The 24,822-nt window shown below is 44.2% G+C and overlaps 1 protein-coding gene across 14 annotated transcripts in view; it reads right to left on the minus strand.

Moving 5' to 3' along the window:
* Positions 1-24,822, minus strand: part of CELF4 (CUGBP Elav-like family member 4) — a 1,612,756-nt gene that overhangs the window by 175,487 nt on the left and 1,412,447 nt on the right. For all 14 annotated transcript variants that reach the window (XM_082261568.1, XM_082261569.1, XM_082261567.1 and 11 more), the window contains 2 exons: positions 13,204-13,347; positions 13-160 (listed from right to left, as the gene is read on the minus strand). In XM_082261568.1, coding sequence (XP_082117694.1) covers positions 13-160; positions 13,204-13,347 — 292 coding nt within the window. The remainder of the gene's footprint in view (positions 1-12; positions 161-13,203; positions 13,348-24,822) is intronic.

Consider the following 24,822-nt stretch of genomic DNA (forward strand, 5'->3'; position numbering starts at 1 on the left):
CGTCTCTCTTACCTGATGTTGGCGTCATAGGAGCAGCGGCCAGGCCGTTCATGTTGAGGGCCGCCATCTGTTGCATCTGGGCGGCAGCGAAGGCAGCCATGGGGTTCAGGTATCCGCCCTGCGCGACGGAAGCCATGATGGCAGCCTGCTGCTGCATCAGCTGAAAGGAAGAGAACGGGGAAAAAATATCACGAGTTACGGCAAGGGACCCCCCCACAGACCTTGGATTGTAGGATCACCCCGCGTGCCATTACCGTTGTCATAATCAGCCTTGCTCCATTCATACGCCCCCTTATGTATTTTTAAATCATCGCACCATAATCGGTAAGAACGCATTTTTAGGAATACAACCAACACTTTTAATTGGCCACAATAGAGCAATACAGTCAACACATAAATCTATCTATCTATCTATCTATCTATCTATCTATCTATCTATCTATCTATCTATCTATCTATCTATCTATCTATCTATCTATCTATCTATCTATCTATCTATCTATCTATCTATCTATCTATCTATCTATCTATCCATCTATCCATCTATCTATCTATCTATCTATCTATCTATCTATCTATCTATCTATCTATCTATCTATCTATCTATCTATCTATCTATCTATCTATCTATCGCTATATCTATATCTCTCTCTCTCTCTCTCTCTCTCTCTCTCTCTATATATATATATATATATATATATCAGATACATTCCTAGCTGATTGTTAGCTGTGTGGTTCTGGTGGAAGTGACCCCCTATCATGTGTCCTATTGGAGCTAAATTTGATGTCTACTGCAAACAAACGAGTGACGGGCCAGCCGTGAGAGGCGGAACAACACTTTACCACTATAAAGGGGATTTTGGGAAGATACTATGAAGATTGAGATCAGGTAGTTATGCTAGCAGCCTTTTAAAGTAACACATTTCTTGCTTTCCTGTGTATTTATTTGAATATAGGTGCAGCTATGTATTCAGTAAATGCTACATTCATCCGGTGCAAATGGGGCTCAATCGAATGTTCTAAGGCTATTTACTGAATGGGTCAATTGTTATTCATTCATAAAAAAAAAATACTATATTATGGCCACTAGATGGAGCTAAGGATCAAATCAAATAAGCATTTATACCCAGTGATCATTAGCTCCATCTAGTGGCCATACTGTAGTATTTTTCCTGAGCTACTCATAATTTTTATGAATGAATATGATTTGATTTGTAGAGGAAATATTATTATTATTATTATTATTATTCAGGATTTATATAGTGCCAGCAGTTTGCACATCGCTTTACAATATGAGGGAGGACAATACAGTTACAATACAATAAATACAGGAGGAATTAGAGGGCCCTGCTTGTTAGAGAAATAGAAAGAGATTGTTAGTTTTTTTTCTCCAATCACACAGAACAAATGTAGAAAAACCTTTGCAAATTTCTTTATTACTACACCCCACACATAAGCATGCACAGGGGGTGTGCAAGGTGTGCCGATTCCCCCTTTTGCCTGGGCTTCCCCCTGGTTGCACCCTCCTCCCGCAGTGCTGCTGGCTTTCCTCCTCTCTTCTCCCCCTGGCTCCTGTGGGGGATGTTTCAGAACGGAGAGTGGGGGAAGGGGCTAGTGAATATGTAATTTACAGGCCCCTTCCAAACACACTCACTCACTGTGCTCATTCATAACTGAAGCATAGTAAACTGTGTGGAAAAGGGAGACAACATTGGCTTTCTCTACTTGGACATCATGCCTTCAGGAGACCACCTGACCAATGCCAAGGTACCAGTTGCATGATCAGTCCCGGATTCCCATGATCTTTCCATAAGGAATATTTTTCGGCCCCTGGATGAGGACTTTTCATTGACAATCCCAAGCAGGCTGACTTCTTATCTATAGGCCCCCCCCGGGACACAACGCTGGTCAGAGGTTAGGTGAAGCGTCCATGGAAATGTATTTAAATCTTCATCTAACATTGCAAAGCAAACGGCTGCCAGAACCTTATTAAAAAGGAGAGGAAGCTTTGGCACTCGGCGGGCGCTTGGCACGAGGAGGCGTTTTAAATATACATGAGAATCTGGTTCATCTGCCCAGCGCACCCCAACAACAAAGCGCAGCCTGGCATCCCAGAATGCAATGGAGTATGCATTCCAGCGATGAGCCGAACGGCAGCCTGTGCCCTCTGGCAGCTCGTTTCTTCTTTGCCCGCTTGCTGGGGTTTGTTTTTTTTTTTCTGATTCGGCGCCCGGGTACAGATGTAGCCTGGCACAGTCTGAGCGCCCAGCCATTTCATCTCTGTAATGATGGGAAGCACCCAACCCTTGAAAGTTACCAGCTCAAGGAACAGCCTTCGTAATGGTTTACAGCACATGGCCTAAAAATACTATAAAGACGCTACAAATACTCCAATAACAGAGTATTATTTTATATAAAGAATTACCTTCTCGGACTTCTCTAAATGGATGAACAGTAATCGCAAATTGAACGTTGCGTGTTCCTGAGTTTCGGGGTGCAGTAATCACAGTCGCTAAGAAATTCACCTCTGCTATTGACTTAAAGGGGTCTGTTTAATAAAATGAATTGGGTGAATGTGATGAGCATTCGCCCAGCCATGACGAATTCTGACCGTAGTATTCAAGCCCAACTGCGGGCAAAAAAAAAAAAGGTTTTTCCATGCAGTGGGGCTGTGCCCACATTACACGGGTCCAACACACGAAAGCTCATACTTGATCCTCCGCTTCACCTACAAACGGCGCACCCCCCATCACCACAATCCAATGGTGGACTGTTCCTGATGTCCTCACGTTCAGAGAAGGTCTATGCCTGTGATGACATCAGGAACAGTCGACTGCACAGGATCGCAAGACCGTGGGGGGAGGGGCCACAGGGACCGGTCTTGTGCACATCTCTATTCTCCAATCCCTAGACCAGTGGTCTCCAAACTGTGGCCCCCTGGCCAGATGTGACCCTTTGTTTGCATTTATCTGGCCCTTGAGGCGCTATTCCACCCACTAACACCATCAAAGGGGCACTATTCCTCCCACTGATATCATGATGGGGAACTAATTCTCCCACTGACACCAATGATGGGGCACTATTCCACCCACTAACACCATCAAAGGGGCACTATTCCTCCCACTGATATCAGAGATGGGGAACTAATTCTCCCACTGACACCAATGATGGGGTGCTATTCCTCCCACTGAAACCAATTATGGGGCACTATTCCTCCCACTGACACCAATGATGGGGTGCTATTCCTCCCACTGAAACCAATTATGGGGCACTATTCCTCCCACTGACACCAAATATGGGGCACTATTCCTTCCACAGATATCAGAAATGGGAAACTAATTCTCCCACTGATACCAATGATGGGGCACTATTCCTCCCAATAACACCAATTAAGGGGTAATATTCCTCCCATTGATATCAGAGATTGGGCACTATTCCTCCTACTGACACCAATGATGGGGCACTATTCCTCCCACTGACACAAATGATGGGGCACTATTCCTCCCACTGACACCAATTATGGGGCACTATTCATGCCACTGACACCAATGATGGGGCACTATTCCTCCCACTGACACCAATGATGGGGCACTATTCCTCCCACTGACACCAATGATGGGGCACTATTCATGCCACTGACACCAATGATGGGGCACTATTCCTCCCACTGACACCAATGATGGGGCACTATTCCTCCCACTGACACCAATGATGGGGCACTATTCCTCCCACTGACACCAATGATAGGGCACTATTCCTCCCACTGACAACAATTATGGGGCACTATTCCTCCCACTGACAAAAATGATGGGGCACTATTCCTCCACTGACACCAATAATGGGGTACTATTCCTCCCACTGACACCAATGATGGGGCACTATTTCTCCCACTGACACCATTGATGGGGCACTATTCCTCCCACTGACACCAATGATGGGGCACTATTCCTCCCACTGACACCATTGATGGTGCACTATTCCTCCCACTGACACCAATTATGGGGCACTATTCCTCCCACTGACACCAATGATGGGACACTATTCCTCCCACTGACACCAATTATGGGGCACTATTCCTCCCACTGACACCAATTATGGGGCACTATTCCTCCCACTGACACCAATGATGGGGCACTATTCCTCCCACTGACACCAATGATGGGGCACAATTCCTCCCACTGACTCCAAGTATTGGGCACCTGGCGACATTTGCCGTGGGGTTCCCAAGCCGGCAAATGGGAGAGCAGATCCCGGGTAAAAATTGGGGGGGCTGCGTTGGATCACGTCCAAATGACAGCTGATAGTAGCTTTGCTGAATTTACACGCACATGTAAACCCCCCCCCCCCCCACCTCCCTCTGATGACGTATGACATACGTCAGTGGCAGGAAAAGGGTTAAATATCAGATAATAACATAAAAACATTCACAAAGGTAATATTTGCAATTATTTTGTGAATGCTGATACATTGGCACAGCAATTTTCTTTTACAAACAGACCCCCCAAATGATTTTAAAAGAAAGAAAAAAAAAAAGTTTTTTCTGCTCCCATCTCAGCTCCATCCAGCAGAACGGCATCTTTTGTGTCCCAGGTGAAATCACCCGTGAAATGCTGAAATCGGCGGGTCTTTAAATAAAAGGCGCACTTGTAATGGAAGCAATGCCCTGTACATTAGCCTTTATGAACTGCAAATGGCTGCATGAGCCCTCCTTCATGAACTCGACACTTGAAAGTGGAAGGTACATTAGAAAGGCACACTCAAGGCTAATTACACCCATTATGTCCACACTTTCAGCCGCACAGACAAAAAAAAAAAAGGCGATGCAGCTTTACAATCCTAAAGAGCCCAGGAAAGGTGCGGGGAGGAGAGGGGTGGTGAGATGCGGACACCCTGTCCAGGCACTGAAGTTGGTGGCACCCTGGAACCCGCCATGCACCAATTTAAACTCCATTTAGCCCTCGTTCACACCTGTGCGATTTGTCATGCCATTTGAAAGTTCCAAAACGCATGACAAGTTGCACCCCATTGTCGGCAATGGAACCGTTCAAATTGCCGCGACTCATGTCAAAACAACTTTGAAAAAGGTTCCAGCAATACTTTTTTTTCTGAGTTTATTGCGACTTGCATAGATTTCTGTTAAACGAAGTCGCAAGTCGCAATGAAATTGGAGGTGCAAATTGCACTGATCTGCGGATTTGAAATCCTGCTGAAGTAGAGCAATTTCAAAGCTGCATCAGTGTGAACCAGAGCTTAAAGGGTAAAGTCAGGTATGACCCGGATTTACCCTGAAACCTCCCACTCTCTTCCAGGGACACTTTGCAGCACAGCTATCAATTACTTACCACACCCACTTCCCTGAAGCCCCTCCCACTCCACATAATTAATCCCTGCCTACTTATCATCAGATTATAGGGTCTACTCAATAAAGAGAGAATTACAGAAAACTGAAAAGGGAATTTTTAAACTTGAGGCCAAAGTAGTTGGAATAATTCTCCCATTCACCTGCACTACTTCTGCCTAAAGTTTAAAATTCTCATCACAATTCCCTGCAATTCTAAAGTGTCAAATGTGCTCAGGTGTGACCATACAGAAAATGTAAATATAAATAAAGTGCAAAGTGTAAATAAGTACATTGTCGGGACAATGTAAATTACCCGGGACAGGCTCCTATGTGCCGGGACTGTCCTGGCAAAAACAGGACAGTTGGCAGGTAGGCTATGCATCAGCTCTTAGTGTTCATTTTTTAATTTGACCTTGTTTCTATAGTCAAAAAAGCTTGTATTTTATATTTTGTATTATTTGTTAAAATTATTATTATTGCATTTTTTATTGTGTTGCTCCTTTATTGTATATTATTATTTCTATTATTATTGCATTGTTTTGTTCCTTTATTATATATTATTATTTCTATTATTATTGAATTGTTTATTGTCTTGCTCCTTTATTATATATTATTATTTCTATTATTATTATATATTATTATTTCTATTATTATTGCATTGTTTTTTGTTTTGTTCCTTTATTATATATTATTATTTCTATTATTATTACATTGTTTATTGTTTTGTTCCTTTATTATATATTATTATTGTTATTATTATTACATTGTTTATTGTTTTGTTCCCTTATTATATATTATTATTTCTATTATTATTGCATTGTTTATTGTTTTGTTCCTTTATTATATATTATTATTTATATTATTATTGCATTGTTGATTGTTTTGTTCCTTTATTATGTATTATTATTTCTATTATTATTGCATTGTTTATTGTTTTGTTCCTTTATTATATATTATTATTTATATTATTATTGCATCGTTTATTGTTTTGTTCCTTTATTATATATTATTATTTCTATTTTTATTGCATCGTTTATTTTTTTGTTCCTTTATTATATATTATTATTGTTATTATGATTTCATTGTTTATTGTTTTGTTCCTTTATTATATATTATTATTATTGTTATTATTATTGCATTGTTTATTGTTTTGCTCCTTTATTATATATTATTATTTCTATTATTATTGCATTGTTTATTGCTTTCTTCCTTTATTATATATTATTATTTCTATTATTATTGCATTGTTTTGTTCCTTTATTATATATTATTATTTTTATTATTATTGCATTGTTTATTGTTTTGTTCCTTTATTATATATTATTATTTATATTATTATTGCATTGTTTATTGTTTTGCTCCTTTATTATATATTATTATTTTTATTATTATTGCATTGTTTATTGTTTTGCTCCTTTGTTATATATTATTATTTCTATTATTATTGCATTGTTTATTGTTTTGCTCCTTTATTATATATTATTATTTCTATTATTATTGCATTGTTTATTGTTTTGCTCCTTTGTTATATATTATTATTTCTATTATTATTGCATTGTTTATTGTTTTGCTTCTTTATTATATATTATTATTTCTATTATTATTGCATAGTTTATTGTTTTGTTCCTTTATTATATATTATTATTGTTATTATTATTACATTGTTTATTGTTTTGTTCCTTTATAATATATTATTATTTATATTATTATTGCATTGTTTATTGTTTCGTTCCTTTATTATATATTAATATTGTTATTTTTACATTGATTATTTTTATGTTCTTTTATTATATATTACCTCCCCAATTCCAAAGTTTACCACCTGACCGCAGTGTTGATCATTTGGTATATGTTAGTAAAACTGCTACTACTTAGGGTGTACTAAAGGAAAAAAAAAAAAAAATGGCATTGCTATTTCGCTACTAAAGTTGAAGTAAGTATATGTTTAGGCATGACCTGAATTGACAGCGAAACCTCCCGCTCTACCTATAGATCAGATTCCAGTGTTTGCTTTTCAATGTTACCTTGTTTCTGTAGTCAGAAAAGGTTTTTATTTTTATTTTTTAATATTTTTTATTATTATTATTGCATTTTTTTTATATATATTATATATTAACCCCTTTATTCCAATGCTTAACACCTGAACCCAGTGTTGATAATTAGGCATGTGTTAGTAAAACTGCAACTACTTAGGGTGTATTTAAAAAAAAAAAAAAATGCATGGGCATTCGTCTAGGAAATTTGCATGTAAAGGTTATGTTCAGGCATGACCTGATGGTACCCCGAAACCTCCGGCTCCCTTCATGGATCAGGCCAGGTCGGGCCCCAGCACTAATTTTTTTCCTTGTTTCTGTAGTCAGGAAAAGCTTTTTTTTTTTATGTTTTATAATTATTATTTTTATTATTATTATTTTATTGTTTATTTTTTTATTCCTTTATTTCATATCAACCCCTTAAAGCGGAGTTCCACCCTAAAAAATTTGTTTAGATAAAAATACCCCCGGGACAGTCAGGGCTAGTGCATTTAAGCAACGATAGCCTCTGAACTGTCCCCGGGTTCACTTACCTTTTAGAAGAAATACTTACCTTGAAAATGTCTTGTACAGCGCTGCCATCTCAGGTGTGGGCAGCTGAAGCCGGAGCGTCCTCTTCGGTGACGTCGGAGTCCCAGAATGCCCTGCACCGACCCTGTCACTTCCGATGCAGGCGCGTAATCCCTGCACAGCTCTCGGCAGGCCCAGAAGCTATTTAGCAGGGAATGACGCGCCTGCACCGGAAACTGACAAGCGGGGCCGGTGCAGGCGCATTGACTCCTGGGATGGATGACGTTCATCTCCCAGGAGTCAATGCAAGCAGGAAGTGACGTCAGCGGCCGTGTCCGCAGAGGGAGGAAGAGGAAGGAAGGTGAGTATATTTTCTTTAAAAACAAGGTAAGTGAATGAAAAAATAAAATTGTAATTATCAAATTGTTTTTCAGGTAAAAAAAAGCAAGCGGATGGTGAAAAGTACATTTTGAGGGAGGAACTCCGCTTTAAGTACAAAATATTAGGTAATTGTATTAGTATTAATTACAATAATAGATATAATAATATGATAAAATAAGCTTAATACCTGAACCCAGTGTTAAAACTTAGGCATCATTAAAACTGCAACTACTTATAATGTCTCTAGCAGTCTCTTGTTGCATATCCATAGTCTCTAGCTGTCTCTTGTCGCATATCCATTGTCTCTAGCTGTCTCTTGTCGCATATCCATAGTCTCTAGCAGTCTTTTGTCACATATCCATTGTCTCTAGCTGTCTCCTGTCGCATATCCATAGTCTCTAGCAGTCTTGTCGCATATCCATAGTCTCTAGCAGTCTTGTCGCATATCCATAGTCTCTAGCAGTCTCTTGTCATATATCCATAGTCTCTAGCAGTCTTGTCGCATATCCATAATCTCTAGCAGTCTCTTGTCATATATCCATAGTCTCTAGCAGTCTCTTGTCACATATCCATAGTCTCTAGCAGTCTTGTCGCATATCCATAGTCTCTAGCAGTCTTGTCCTAAATCCATAGTCTCTAGTAGTCTTGTCGCATATCCATAGTCTCGAGCAGTCTCTTGTCGCATGTCCATAGTCTCTAGCAGTCTTGTCGCATATCCATAGTCTCTAGCAGTCTCTTGTCGCATATCCATAGTCTCTAGCAGTCTTGTCGCATATCCATAGTCTCTAGCAGTCTCTTGTCGCATATCCATAGTCTCTAGCAGTCTTGTCGCATATCCATAGTCTCTAGCAGTCTCTTGTCGCATATCCATAGTCTCTAGCTGTCTCTTGTAGTATATCCATAGTCTCTAGCAGTCTTGTCGCATATCCATAGTCTCTAGCAGTCTCTTGTCGCATATCCATAGTCTCTAGCTGTCTCTTGTAGCATACCCATAGTAGGGATCGACCGATTATCGGCATTTACTTTTGACGATATATCTGTATAGGCCCCAGAACTGGCTGATATTCCAAATATTTCTCATGAAAGGTAAAATGATGTCACATGGCATAATTCCGTTTACAAATGTTATTGAATATGCCACTCACATATGTACAAATTAAAGATATCAGCAATTCCACATTAGCAGATCTGCTGGCAGATCGGTATCCCTCACCCACTTGCCGTAAGTGATACCCGGGTGATACCGCTCTGCTCGGCATACGATCTCGGAGGTAACGTGCGTGGTCACCCCCGGCATGACCACGTAACTTCCGAGTATGTCGGACGGGGCGGTATCACCTGGGTATCACTTACGGCAAGTGGGTGAGAGATACCGATCTGCCAGCAGATCTGCTAATGTGGAATTGCTTATAGCTTTAATTTGTACATATGTGAGTGGCATATTCAATAACATTTGTAAACGGTGTTATGCTATGTGACATCATTTTACCCTTACATGAGCATCGCCACCTAATGGTTGGAGGAGGGGAAGACTAGTCTCCGACCCTGACATAGGATGTACAAAATATCGGCCCATATCGATACCGATATGCGATGGCCAAAATATCGGTATCAGCAACGAAAAACTGATATCGGTCGATCTCTAATCTAAAGTCTACTAGAGACTAATGCCTCGTACACACGTACCGATTGTCGGCCGTAAATATTCGGCCGACGACCGATCGGCCGATTGTAGGCTTGTTAGTATGATGATTCCGACAGCCGACAGCGGACTTTCGGCCGAATAGAATCTGATGTGCTTGCTTTAAAATTTTTGTAGGCAGACACCAGAACGCCCGATTGTTCGCCAGTCAGTACAGAATTCGGCCGACAATCAGCAGATTTGCAAGACTGGGCATGCTCAGAAAAGAAAAAACACACGGAAAGTTAACCATCACATGACATCACTTCTGCAGTCGGCTGTTGTTGGCCGACAAAATTCGTGTGCAGTCTTTTGCACTTTTCAACAGACACGACAGCCCTGGACAAAAGACGGCCGATCGTTTGGCCGAAGATCTGTACGTGTGTACGGGGCTTATATGCTACAATAGTCTCTAACTGTTTCATGCCCCATGTCCATGGTCTCCTGTAGCATGTCTGCAGCCTCTAATTGTCTCTTGTATTGTAGCATGACTTTACCAGTCTTTTGTAGCTTTACGTGTATTGAATGTTATGTGGGGGGGGGGGGGGGGCTAGTATCCAGTAAGATGGCCACCACAAGTTTAAAAATAATCTCTGGGACCAGCAAATATCGCCCTAATCCATTCATCGTGTGTATTATTCCATCAGTTACATAGTTACATAGTAGGTGAGGTTGAATAAAGACAATAGTCCATCTAGTTCAACCTGTGTAGGTGTGTGTGGCCGTAATCATCTCTCATACCCCTGAATGTTCTGATCCTTGAGATGCACTTTGCAGGTTTTGCAGCGATTGCCACAAGATTTGAAATCTGCCCGCAATTCTAAATCGCAGAGTGCGAATGGGGCCTAATGGAATTCTATTTTTTGTTTTGCAATCCCCAGCCTGGCTCGTTATTCCTATTTATCTATCGGCACGTAGCGCAGCATTTTCCAGACATCTTCTTTGGATTATAAAGCGTTATGTGAATACCTATTCCAGATCTATATTCAGTCCTCCGTCCTTTCCTTCCACTCTTCAACTCGGCAGAGCTGTACATTTTCTGCACAGAGCTCCCTGCTGGGTGCGTCCTCTGTGACAGCCGAGCTCGCTGCCAGCCAGGCGAGGGCAGCGCACACAGATTGCATGGGTACAGTTCTGACAAGACTTGTTAGGAATTTTTGGCGAGCCCCCTCTCAGGGGGTTCAGGCTGCATTTTAGGCTATCACATTCTATTTGCTTGCTGGAAGAGTCAGACGCAGGGCATACTAATTCACTGTGATGGCTTCCTCTGTAATGATCTGGAGGGGAAGGCTTTGCTCTCAATGAGAAGTCACTTCATGTCATTTTGAAGCCGGCCGCGTAATTTCCAATGTACTTTCGTGTCCCAGGGATTTGTAAACAAACTTTGTGGTGAGCCGATAACCCCTTATGAGCAGGATGCCAAATACATCATTTTATATTAAGGGCCCATTCACACTATTGTGGTGTGTTTAAGGCACTGGTGTTGATGCTCATTTTGTTGACATGCTTCGCAGTAAGGCAGCCCATTCATATGTATGCAGGTGTGTAAATCAGGAAAATACTGCATTATGACCACTAGAAGGAGCTGCCTATTACTGCATTATGACCACTAGATGGAGCTGCCGATTACTGAATTATGGCCACTAGAAGGAGCTGACAATTACTGCATTATGACCACAAGATGGAGCTGCTGATTACTGAATTATGACCACTAGATAGAGCTGCCGATTACTGAATTATGACCACTAGATGGAGCTGCTGATTACTGAATTATGACCACTAGATGGAGCTGCCGATTACTGAATTATGGCCACTAGATGGAACTGCTTATTACTGCATTATGGCCACTAGATGGAACTGCTGATTACTGCATCATGGCCACTAGGAGGAGCTGACAATTACTGCATTATGACCACTAGAAAAAGCTACATATTACTGCATTATGACCACTAGATGGAGCTGCTGATTACTGAATTATGACCACTAGATGGAGCTGCCGATTACTGAATTATGGCCACTAGATGGAACTGCTTTTTACTGCATTATGGCCACTAGATGGAACTGCTGATTACTGCATTATGGCCACTAGGAGGAGCTGACAATTACTGCATTATGACCACTAGAAGAAGCTACCTATTACTGCATTATGACCACTAGATGGAGCTACTGATTACTGAATTATGGCCACTAGAAGGAGCTGCCAATTACTGCATTATGACCACTAGAAGAAGCTACCTATTACTGCATTATGACCACTAGATGGAGCTGCTGATTACTGCATTATGACCACTAGATGGAGCTGCTGATTACTGAATTATGACCACTAGATGGAGCTGCTGATTACTGCATTATGGCCACTAGATGGAGCTGCTGATTACTGCATTATGGCCACTAGGAGGAGCTGCTGATTACTGCATTATGACCACTAGATGGAGGTGACATTTACTGCATTATGACCACTATATGGTGCTGTCGATTACTGCATTATGGCCACTAGATGGAGCTACTGATTACTGCATTATTGCCTCTAGATGGAGATGACATTTACTGCATTATGGCCACTAGATGGCGTTGCTGATTACTGCATTATGGCCGCTAGGAGGAGCTGCTGATTACTGCATTATGACCACTAGATGGAGGTGACATTTACTGCATTATGACCACTATATGGTGCTGTCGATTACTGCATTATGGCCACTAGATGGCGCTACTGATTACTGCATTATTGCCTCTAGATGGAGATGACATTTACTGCATTATGGCCACTAGATGGCGTTGCTGATTACTGCATTATGACCACTAGATGGTGCTGTCGACTACTGCATTATGGCCACTAGATGGAGCTGCTTATTATTGCATTATGGCCACTAGAAGGAGCTGCTGATTACTGTATTATGGCCACTAGATGGAACTGCTTATTATTGCATTATGGCCACTATATAGAAGCTGCTGATTACTGCATTATGGCCACTAGATGGAATTGCTGATTACTGCATTATGGCCACTAGATGGAGCTGACGTTTACTGCATTATGACCACTAGGTGTTGCTGTCGATTACTGCATTATGGCCACTAGATGGAACCTGCTACCGAGCGGAGATTTGCCTTTGTTTTCTAATAGTGCCCCCCGTCACTCGCTTGTCTGAAAGACGCCATCTATAGCTCCTCCCCTTTTCTGGGACCCGGACCCCCCCCCCCCCCCGGTGTACAGGTAACATTGTATGACGGACACTCGGGGTGGTCCCCCATAGACTTACTGCCTGTGCATACGCTCCATAAGCTCCAAACTGGATGGCCATTGGGTTGAACATTCCCATCTGCCCCGCCATTTGTTGCATGCGTCTCATTGTGCGCTCCTTGTCTGTGTCTGCAAACTTCACCACCAGGCTCGATGACGCCCCCTAGAAAATAAAGAAGAGAAGTTCAATAAAGCTGCACTCCGCTCTTCCCTTCCACATTTATACCGACTCCTACTCCTGGATGGAAAAATCTCAATGGAGCTTCTCACAGTGTGCATTAGAGTCAGACAGAGCCCGCCCCATTCCCTGGCTGGAGGACGTCCAGCATCATCAGGCCCAGGGGTCTCCCAACTATGGCCCATTGGGCCAGATCTGGCCCTCTATACGATTTTGTTTATCCCAGGACTAGGTTCATTCAGGTCTATGGGCTCTGCTTCAGCTTGATATAAAGGGACTCTGATGGGGACCTTGATGTAAGGGGGGACTCTGATTGGGAATCTGATGTAAGAGAGAACTCTGATGGGGACCCTGATGTAAGGGGGGACTCTGATGGGGAACCTGATGTAAGGGGGGACTCTGATGGGGAACCTGATGTAAGAGGGGACTCTAATGGGGAACCCAATATAAGGAAGGACTCTGATGGGGACTATATATAATGGGAACCCTGATGCAAGGGGGAGGGGGGCTCTGATGGGGACCCTGATGTAAAGGGGGGCTCAGATGGGGAACTTGATGTGAGGGAGGATTCTGATGGGGACCCTGATGAAAGGGAGGACTCTGATAGGGAACCTGATGTAAGGGAGGACTCTGATGGGGACCTTGATGTAAGGGGGGACTCTGATGGGAACCTGATGTAAGAGAGAACTCTGATGGGGACCCTGATGTACAGGGGGACTCTGATGGGGAACCTGATGTAAGGGGGGACTCTGATGGGGAACCTGATGTAAGAGGGGACTCTAATGGGGAACCCAATATAAGGAAGGACTCTGATGGGGACTATATATAATGGGAACCCTGATGCAAGGGGGAGGGGGGCTATGATGGGGACCCTGATGTAAAGGGGGGCTCAGATGGGGAACCTGATGTGAGGGAGGATTCTGATGGGGACCCTGATGAAAGGGAGGACTCTGATAGGGAACCTGATGTAAGGGAGGACTCTGATGGGAACCTGATGTAAGAGAGAACTCTGATGAGGACCCTGATGTAAGGGGGGACTCTGATGGGAACCTGATGTGAGGGAGGATTCTGATGGGGACCCTGATGAAAGGGAGGACTCTGATAGGGAACCTGATGTAAGAGAGAACTCTGATGGGGACCCTGATGTAAGGGGGACTCTGATGGGGGAATCCTGATATAAAGTGGGACTCTGATGGGGACTATATATAATAGGAACCCTGATGCATGGGGGAGGGGGGCTCTGATGGGGACCCTGATGTAAAGGGGGGACTCTGAAAGGAGAACCTGATGTAAGGGGGGACTCTGAAGGGGAACCTGATGTAAGGGGGGACTCTGATGAGGACTATATATAACTATAAAATATTACCCATGTACTAAAACGTTTGGAGACCCCTGATATAGCCCTTTCCTCCGCAGCCCAACTGTCCCCAGCTCTCCCTTTTCATTCATTACATTTCAGTTCTTTCAGTCATGGATCCTCAGCATCACATGTGGGCGTAACCATGCAAATGCACCCTGCCTAGGAACGCCCACACCTCCAGAATGACCCACCAAGGCATTCTGATATTTGCACGACTCCTCCCAAGAGGAGTCGCTGAGCACTCTTGAAGGGGGTACTGAGGCAGGGGGGCTGGGATGTTTTCAGGAAGCTGTGTACAGCACCCTGCTTGCCCCTCCCACCAGCCATGATCTGCCTGCACTGCATAGAGAAACACAGAGACCCAGTGATGACTTCACTGGGTTTAAAATAAAGAATGTAATGGAAATTAAACAATTTTATTTAAACATTACAGCAGCATGTGGATGAGGAGGGAAAGGTGGAACCAGGGAAGGCAAAATAAATAATAAATAATAATATTAATATAATAATAATAATAATAATAAATAATAAACACAATCAGATTAAACAACATCTTTTACTCTTCCCTACTCCAAAACAAATAAAAAGGATGGCTATGATATGATATTAAGTTAATTTCTTTCACAATAATATATCCAAATATCCTAAAAATATTATTATTCTCCTTTAAATAGTAATAACATTTCTTTCATAGAACCAATCATATTGGGTCCCGCCCCCGAGGAATCAGTAATTCAACTTCATACACACAAAAAAAAAAAAAGCATTGTCACTACAAAACCCTCACATGATCGACTTTTTACCAAAATCCCCAAAATCTTCCACAAAATGACAAAAAGAAGCCTCTGCATTCAATTGGAGAACACCCTGACCTATCAACAGATATCATACAAAGCCTCCAGTTTCTCTTCCAGGGCTCAGTGCCGGCTCTGTGATTATTACAACACAAATAACAACATACAGCGGGTATAGAAAATAATCCCCCCCCCCCCCCACTTAAAATAACCACATTTTGCTGAAATGAAGACAGACACAGTTTTTGTTTTATCCAGCTGTATTTACTAGTGCAACTTATAACATAAGTGAAAAATATAACTCCAACATGTTAGAAAAAAAAAAATCAAATACAGAATCACTGAGTTGGAAAAAGGATTGCCCCCCTTGTGTCAGTATTTTGTTGGACCACCTTTTGCTGTAATTCCAGCCTTTAGTGGGAATTGTCTCTACTAATTTTGCACATCTAGACTTTGCAATAATTACTCACTCTTCTTTGTAGAACTGCTAAAGTTCAGTTACATTTGATGGTGATCATTTGTGGACTGCAGTCTTCAAGTCATTCCACAGATTTTCAACGGGATTGAAGTCTGGTCTCTGATTAGGCCATGCATGGACATTCACCTCCTTCTCCAGCCACTGTGTGGTCATTATTGCTGTGTGTGTTGGGTCATTGTCATGTTGGAAGGTAAACCATTGACCACTTTCTGGCAGAGGGCAGCAGATTTTCCTCAAAAATGTGACAGTATTTTGCCCCATCCCTTTTTCCTTCTATCCTGACAAGTGCTCCAGTCCCTGCTACAGAGGAACACCCTATACCAGGATATTACCACCTCCCATAGCAGGATATTACCACCTCCCATAGCAGGATATTACCACCTCCCATAGCAGGGTATTACCACCTCCCATACCAGGATATTACCACCTCCCATACCAGGATATTACCACCTCCCATACCAGGATATTACCACCTCCCATACCAGGATATCACCACCTCCATACCAGGATATCACCACCTCCATACCAGGATATCACCACCTCCCATACCAGGATATTACCACCTCCCATACCAGGATATTACCACCTCCCATACCAGGATATCACCACCTCCATACCAGGATATCACCACCTCCATACCAGGATATCACCACCTCCCATACCAGGATATTACCACCTCCCATACCAGGATATTACCACCTCCCATACCAGGATATTACCACCTCCCATACCAGGATATCACCACCTCCCATACCAGGATATCACCACCTCCCATAACAGGATATTACCACCTCCCATACCAGGATATTACCACCTCCCATACCAGGATATCACCACTTCCCATACCAGGATATTACCACCTCCCATACCAGGATATTACCACCTCCCATACCAGGATATTACCACCTCCCATACCAGGATATCACCACCTCCATACCAGGATATTACCACCTCCCATACCAGGATATTACCACCTCCCATAAGAGGATATCACCACCTCCCATACCAGGATATCACCACCTCCCATACCAGGATATTACCACCTCCATACCAGGATATTACCACCTCCCATACCAGGATATTACCACCTCCCATAAGAGGATATCACCACCTCCATACCAGGATATTACCACCTCCATACCAGGATATTACCACCTCCCATACCAGGATATTACCACCTCCCATACCAGGATATCACCACCTCCATACCAGGATATTACCACCTCCCATACCAGGATATTACCACCTCCCATACCAGGATATCACCACCTCCCATACCAGGATATCACCACCTCCCATACCAGGATATTACCACCTCCATACCAGGATATTACCACCTCCCATACCAGGATATTACCACCTCCCATAAGAGGATATCACCACCTCCATACCAGGATATTACCACCTCCATACCAGGATATTACCACCTCCCATACCAGGATATTACCACCTCCATACCAGGATATTACCACCTCCCATACCAGGATATTACCACCTCCATACCAGGATATTACCACCTCCCATACCAGGATATTACCACCTCCCATACCAGGATATTACCACCTCCATACCAGGATATTACCACCTCCTATACCAGGATATTACCACCTCCCATACCAGGATATCACCACCTCCATACCAGGATATTACCACCTCCCATACCAGGATATTACCACCTCCGATACCAGGATATCACCACCTCCCATACCAGGATATTACCACCTTCCATACCAGGATATTACCACCTCCCATACCAGGATATTACCACCTCCCATACCAGGATATTACTGCCTCCATACCAGGATATTACCACCTCCCATACCAGGATATTACCACCTCCCATACCAGGATATTACCACCTCCATACCAGGATATTACCACCTCCATACCAGGATATTACCACCTCCATACCAGGATATTACCACCTCCCATACCAGGATATTACCACCTCCATACCAGGATATTACCACCTCCCATACCAGGATATTACCACCTCCATAGCAGGATATTACCACCTCCCATACCAGGATATCACCACCTCCATACCAGGATATTACCACCTCCCATACCAGGATATTACCACCTCCCATACCAGGATATTACCTGGTGCACTGTTGCCAGGCCACTTGGGCCGTGGAAGGGGAGCCCACAACTGCAGGAATGCCCATCCGCCTCCACGGGAACAGGCACACACAGGATAGTCGAGTCTGACTCCCATCCTTGTGTGTGTTCACCCGACCCAGCCGCCAAACTTGGAAGCTTTTATTAGCCTGGCACTGCTGTACCAATAAATATCGCCTTATCGATAATTAGCATTTTTATTCCCGTGGGGGTTTGTGTAGGTGGGGCCCCAGTGAACTGCATTGCCCGGGGCCCTTTAATGCTCTTAAGATGGCACTGACCCTGGTAGTATTCTCACTTGATACACACATGATGGTATCCATTGGTGTAAGGTTGGCCAACAAAACCTCGGCTCAGCAGTCCATATGTAGATGGAAAAGGACCACCCAAGAATAAAGGAAGCCAAGCCAGAAGTAGGGCAGGGAGGTCTCACTGAAGAGGTCCTTTAAGAGCTATAAGGATTTGTCCCACCGGACTCCACTTTTACCTGCAATCTCACATTCCGGGCGGACTGACCCTTTAAATGTGATTATTTGTGTATTGATCAGAAAGTCTAATTTCAAAGTAATGAAACACGCGTCTGGAGGAGCTACTGGGGTGACCAATTCTATTTTATAACAGCATAATGTTGCTATTGATCAGCCTCTTAATTGCCGCTCATCGGCGAAGGAATATTTGTAACGTAGACATTTCCTGCTAAGTCTCGGGCCTGACCAGTCGATGGCGCGGCGTACTTAATTAACTCTGATTCGCCATGCCAGATGCTAAGCTGGGCTTAATGATGGTTTTGTCCTCAGATAGAGGGCCCCCAGATCAGGTGGTTATCATCCTTCCCAAGTCATCCAGAGTGCCTTCATGGCGCACCCACCAGGGGGCAGGTCCTTGACACCCTGGGCTCAACTCCAAAGAGGACCAGTGCTTTTATTGAATACACAAAGTTGAGCTTTGTTTTTAAAAAAAAAACAGCTAAAAGCACAATTGGAATACATAGAAACTGCTTTCCCGTCATAGTCCATCCAGGCTTGCAATACAGGTTCCCACCTCCAGCAGGCAGTGTAGGTAGGTCCCTGACCCTGTTGCCCTCAGGATTCTGAATGGAAAATTATATTAGCAGCATTTTGATGGTGTCATTCCTGCTTCCTCCTGTAAGCTGTGACAGCACTGTGCATAGCAGGTTCATTTTCATATGTTTACCTGGCTAATCCTAACTGCTTTGCTGAAAAAATAAGGAAGTTAGTTACAGAGCTCACATTTTACACAGATGAATAAAAAAGAGCTGGGTTCTCCAAACTATGGCCTGCTTTATCCAGCCCGCTGCTAGGGTCAGTAGTGTATCCTCAGATTCAGTGTACAGACTAAGGTTTCAGATGAGTTGGTCTCATGGTTCTGATAGGGACCATGTAAGAGGGGCATCTGATAGAGTCCTGGATGTAAGAGAGTAATTTGATAGGGACCTGGATGCAAGTGGGGATTCTGATAGGGACCCAGATGTAAGAGGGTACTTTGATAGGGACCCTGATGCAAGGGGGGACTCTGATAGGGATACGGATGTAAGAGAGTACTTTGATACGGACCCGGATGTATGGGGGGGGGATCTGATAGGGATCCTGATGTAAGGGGAGACTCTGTTAGGGATCTGGATGTAAGAGGGTACTATAATATGGACGCTGATATAAGGGGGGACTCTGTTAGGGATTTGGGTGTAAGAGGGTACTTTGATAGGGACCTGGGTGTATGGGGGGAATCTGATATGGATCTGGATGTAAGAGGGTACTTTATTAGGGACCCTGATGTAAGGGGGGACTTTGATAGGGATCCAGATGTAAGAGGATACTTTGATAGAGACCTGGATGTAATGGGGGAATCTGATAGGGACCCCAATGTAAGGGGAGACTCTGTTAGGGATCTAGATGTAAGAGGGTACTTTGATAGGGACCCTGATGTATGGGGGACTTTGATAGGGACCCAGATGTAAGAGGAAACTTTGATAGGAATCTGGATGTAAAGGGGGAATCTGATAGGGACCCTGATGCAAAGGGAAACTCTGTTATTGATCTGGAGGTAAGAGGGTACTTTGATAGGGACCCTGATGTAAAGGGGGAACTTTGATAGGGATCCAGACGTAAGAGGGTACTTTGATATGGACCCAGATGTATGGGGGCATCTGATTGTGACCCTGACATAAAGGGAGACTCTGTTAAGGATCTGGATGTAAGAGGGTACTTTGATAGGGACTGTGATGTAAGGAGGGACTTTTATAGGGATCCAGATGTAAGAGGATACTTTGATAGGGACCTGGATGTAAAGGGGGGATCTGATAGGGACCAAGATGTAAGGGGGGGGGGGAATCTGATAGGGACTCTGAAATAAGGGGGGACTCTGATAGGGTTCCCGGACGTAAGAGGGTACTTTAATAGGGACCCTGATGTAAGGAGGGACTTTTATAGGGATCCAGATGTAAGAGGATACTTTGATAGGGACCTGGATGTAAAGGGGGAATCTGATAGGGACCAAGATGTAAGGGGGGAAATCTAATAGGGACTCTGAAATAAGGGGGGACTCTGATAGGGTTCCCGGACGTAAGAGGGTACTTTGATAGGGACCCTGATGTAAGGGGGGTTTCTAAAAGGGACCTTGATGTAAGGGGGGATTCTGGTAGGGATCCGTATGTAAGAGGGTTCTTTGATAGGGACCCTGAAATAAGGGGGGACTCTGATAGGAATCCAGACATAAGAGGGTACTTTGATAGGGACCCTGATGTAAGGGGGGTTTCTAAAAGGGACCTTGATGTAAGGGGGGATTCTGGTAGGGATCCGTATGTAAGAGGGTTCTTTGATAGGGACCCTAAAATAAGGTGGGACTCTGATAGGAATCCAGAGATAAGAGGGTACTTTGATAGGGACCCAGATGTAAGGGGGGTTTCTAAAAGGGACCTTGATGTAAGGAGGGATTCTGGTAGGGATCTGGATGTAAGAGGGTTTTTTGATAGGGATCCTAAAATTAGGGGGGACTCTGATAGGAATCCAGAGATAAGAGGGTACTTTGATAGGGACCCAGATGTAAGGGGGGTTTCTAAAAGGGACCTTGATGTAAGGGGGGATTCTGGTAGGAATCCGTATGTAAGAGGGTTCTTTGATAGGGACCCGGATGTAAGGGGGATTCTGATATGGACCCTAATGTTAGGAGAGACTCTAATAGAAGCCCTGTGATGGGTCCTAATGATAAGGGGGAAAGGGGAGGACTGGGCCAGGGGGCAGGGGGGCAATTGCTCCCCGGGCCACTCTGATGCCCCATAAAAAGGCTGCACCGCTTCTGCCACAGACATGCCTAAAAGATTCCTGGTGAAGAGAAGTAAGAAGTCCCCACCGCTGACCTACTGAGTACGGGATGAAGACAAGGACAGAGCGCAGCCTCCCCCTATCATGGATGGTGTAAACTGTGTCTGAGCAGAGGCCGGTTCCAATGCCCCACCGGAGACTCTCCTCCCCCGGCCAGCTCTGACCGAGCTGTCCCAACTCCACCCTGGTGGCCAGGTCAGGAACCTGGATTCGGCCAGTGAGTAGAGAGTACCTGGAGTGGAGCTTCAGTCTGGAAAGGGGGTCAGGACTGGGAAGAGGCACCATGGGCCTCTGGTTTGTACTTGCCCCCTGGGCCAAAAGTTACCAGTGGGGGGGGGGGGTAGCTCTGATAGGGATCTGGATGTAAGAGGGGAATCTGATAAGGACTGACTGTGACAGCGGTCACATGATCAGGGGCCAGTCCTGCTGGCTCCTGATCACTACTAGAGACTTGGTTTTTGACAGCTCGGCAAGTGAGCGACGAAATCTTCTGCCACCCATTGATGCATATGTGCGGCATGTGAGCGTTAAAGCCCACTCTATGCATTACATGGGTACCAACAGGTGAGAACCCGGAACAAATGCATATGGAGCATCAGATCGGATCTGCACCGAAACCCAAGGCCGACATAAAAGCCAGGAAAGCAGCATCTTCAAAAGGGCGTGAGCGGCGGCATGCCTACGCTTCGCTTTCACGACAGGCGTCCTTTTGGCTCAGGCATTTACAGCCCAGGGGTGAGGGAAGGCATCAGACGCAGCCAATGACATTATGTATATATTTCGGGAGGGGGGGGGGGGGGGCAAATGCACGGAGAGCCGATAACAGACTTTGCACATTACACATAATCACCTCTGAGTGCCTCTTCCCTGATAATTTAATGAAAACCCAGATAATTTTAAACGTCCTTCTTGTCCTTGTACCTGTTTAGTGCTAGATTCAATCCGCCAGATGAGCTTTTAATGATCGCAAAGACTATCTGTAATTGTTGTGTAATTGGCCAATACAATTTCTACACCGAACGCGAAAAAAAAAAAAAAAAAGACAATGTGCTTTTTCCTATTGGTAATTAATATTCCGCATCCATCCGAGAATTAAAAAAAAAAAAAGAAAAAAGTCAAATGAAGATCATCCTGTTGCGCCGGGGGAAAATTCATCAAGAGGACCTGTCACACAGCTGTGCGGCTATTATGAAGAAGAGCTCTAATTAAAAGAGCGGGAGCGATCGGTTTTAACACGTGGAACTGCTGGAAAATTAGAAACGGTTAACGCTTTGGCTTCCTGGATGGGCGATGGGAGAACAGCTGGTATGCAAATCAGCAGATCGCCCCTCGCAGGCTGTTGCTGTGCCCAGCCCCCTTGACAGCAGAGATTACAAAGAATTGAGCACCTGGACCGCGGCGGGACACACCCAGGGCAAGGAAAGAAAGTGAGAATTTAAAGGGAATATACAGATTTTTCTTTATTAACCACTTCCCGCAAAATCATGTACCTGTATGTCCAGGGCCGGGACAAGGGGTGGGCAGGAGGGACGGCTGCCCTGGGCACTGTGGTATCATGTGAGTTGGGGGGGTGCTTCAAGGACATTGGACAGGAGGGAGATTTGTGTTGGAAGGGAGATTTGGGGGGTGGCAGGGGGTTAGTATTGTTCTGTGAGGGGAAATTTGGGGGGGGGGTGCTAAAAGTGGGGATCCAGGGGAATTTGTGTTGGGAGGGGGGGTAGAAGATTTGTGCTGGGAGGGAGGGATTTGAAGCGGGGGGGGGGTAACGGTGTGTACTCCGAAGGGAAATTTTAGGGGTAGAGGATTTGCGCTAGGAGGGGTTCACTTGTTTTTTGGGGAGCATTTGAGCTGGGGGGATTTGGGGGATGGGGGAGCAAAGATTCGTGCTGAGAGGGGGGATTTCAGCAGGGGGTGAATTTGTGCTGGGAGGAGAGGGAATTTAAACTGAGGGGGTATGCATGCACAATATTGCTCAGAGTTTTTGTGGGGGGAATTTTTCTGACACACACACTGTCCATACATCTTGGGGGGGGGTCGTTTGCAATATTCACCCTGGGCTCTAGATGACCTTGTTCCGGCACTGTGTAGGTCATTTTGAGGATGTGCTTTTACTGGGGCGATGCCTGCTGCTGTACCGTTTGTTTAGAGCCAGCGGTCTGCTTTTATGTGATAACAATTGATCAACCGATGCAGCTAATCAGCCACTCTGCCGTTATCACAAGCAGTGGGAGGGGACGTCCTCCCTCTCCCACTGCCTTCCACCCGGGTCCCCCATTCCACCGGGAGACCCAAGCGACCAGTCGGGATGTCCGCCCGCTGGAGCCCCATCAAACCCAGAATCAGCATTGATCGGGTCTCCAATGTAGTAACTCGGAAGTGACGTCACAACGTCACGGCGTCACAACGTCACAACATCACTTACGGTATACTTGGCAGCCAAGGGCACCAATTAAAAAAATCCAAAGTATTTAAACCCGCTGATTATGGAATTTTGAGTAGCTGAGGAGGCTCCCACCAGTGGCATTTTATCTACTCGAACACTCACATGGGACTGGAGGGACCTGGGGACGACTCCTTGCCTATAGACTCCTCTGGCAAGGGCATATCTTTAAAATTGCGATTCTGCATTAGACTTATCCCCTTTTCTCCACATCTGGGGACACCCTTGGCGCTTTCCTTTTGGGACCTCTGTGTGATGTATGTCTGGGCCCCAGTCATCCTGCCTCTCCTTGAAACGGTGGTCACGATAGTGCAGTCCATCAACAGGGTTGATTTGACCCCTCCTCTTCTTTCTATCTAGGTTTTATACTTTACACTGCTTTTTTCTACAATAGGAACTTCTAGTAAAGTTGTAAAATGCCGACACTGGACCACCTTCAGCCAGTGATCACTGCCACATCCCTATTGAGATGTAGAAAATAATTTTAAAGGTGTTCCTCAACTGTACCAATCCCTAAGTTAGCCCCTCAAGGGGAGGTATACAGTGATAGAACCACCAAATATGGGACTTTGAAGGCAGTGATCTTTATGGCAAAAAAATAGATAAATATAAACACAGCAGTTAAAAAGGTATAGTTTTATTATCAAAATGATCAGTCATTTAAAAACATGGATGCAAAATAGCATCAAAAACACAACCAATATACAGAATAAATACATTAAATTCTGAACCAGAAGATATAATCATGGGATCACCAAGGTCCAACATGTTTCACCGACATGGTGGGCTTCCTCGGGGACCAATGATGAGGGTGACCTTTTTAATGGTTCAATAATTCATAATTTGGGGCTTAAGACCATTAACAACGACAGGGATCATAGTGTGCACATACAGCCAGGGGATAACCCAAACCCAGGTCCCAGGGGACC

This window comes from Pelophylax lessonae (genome assembly GCF_965119305.1).
Source record: "Pelophylax lessonae genome assembly, chromosome: 1".
Classification (NCBI taxonomy): Eukaryota; Metazoa; Chordata; class Amphibia; order Anura; family Ranidae; genus Pelophylax; species Pelophylax lessonae.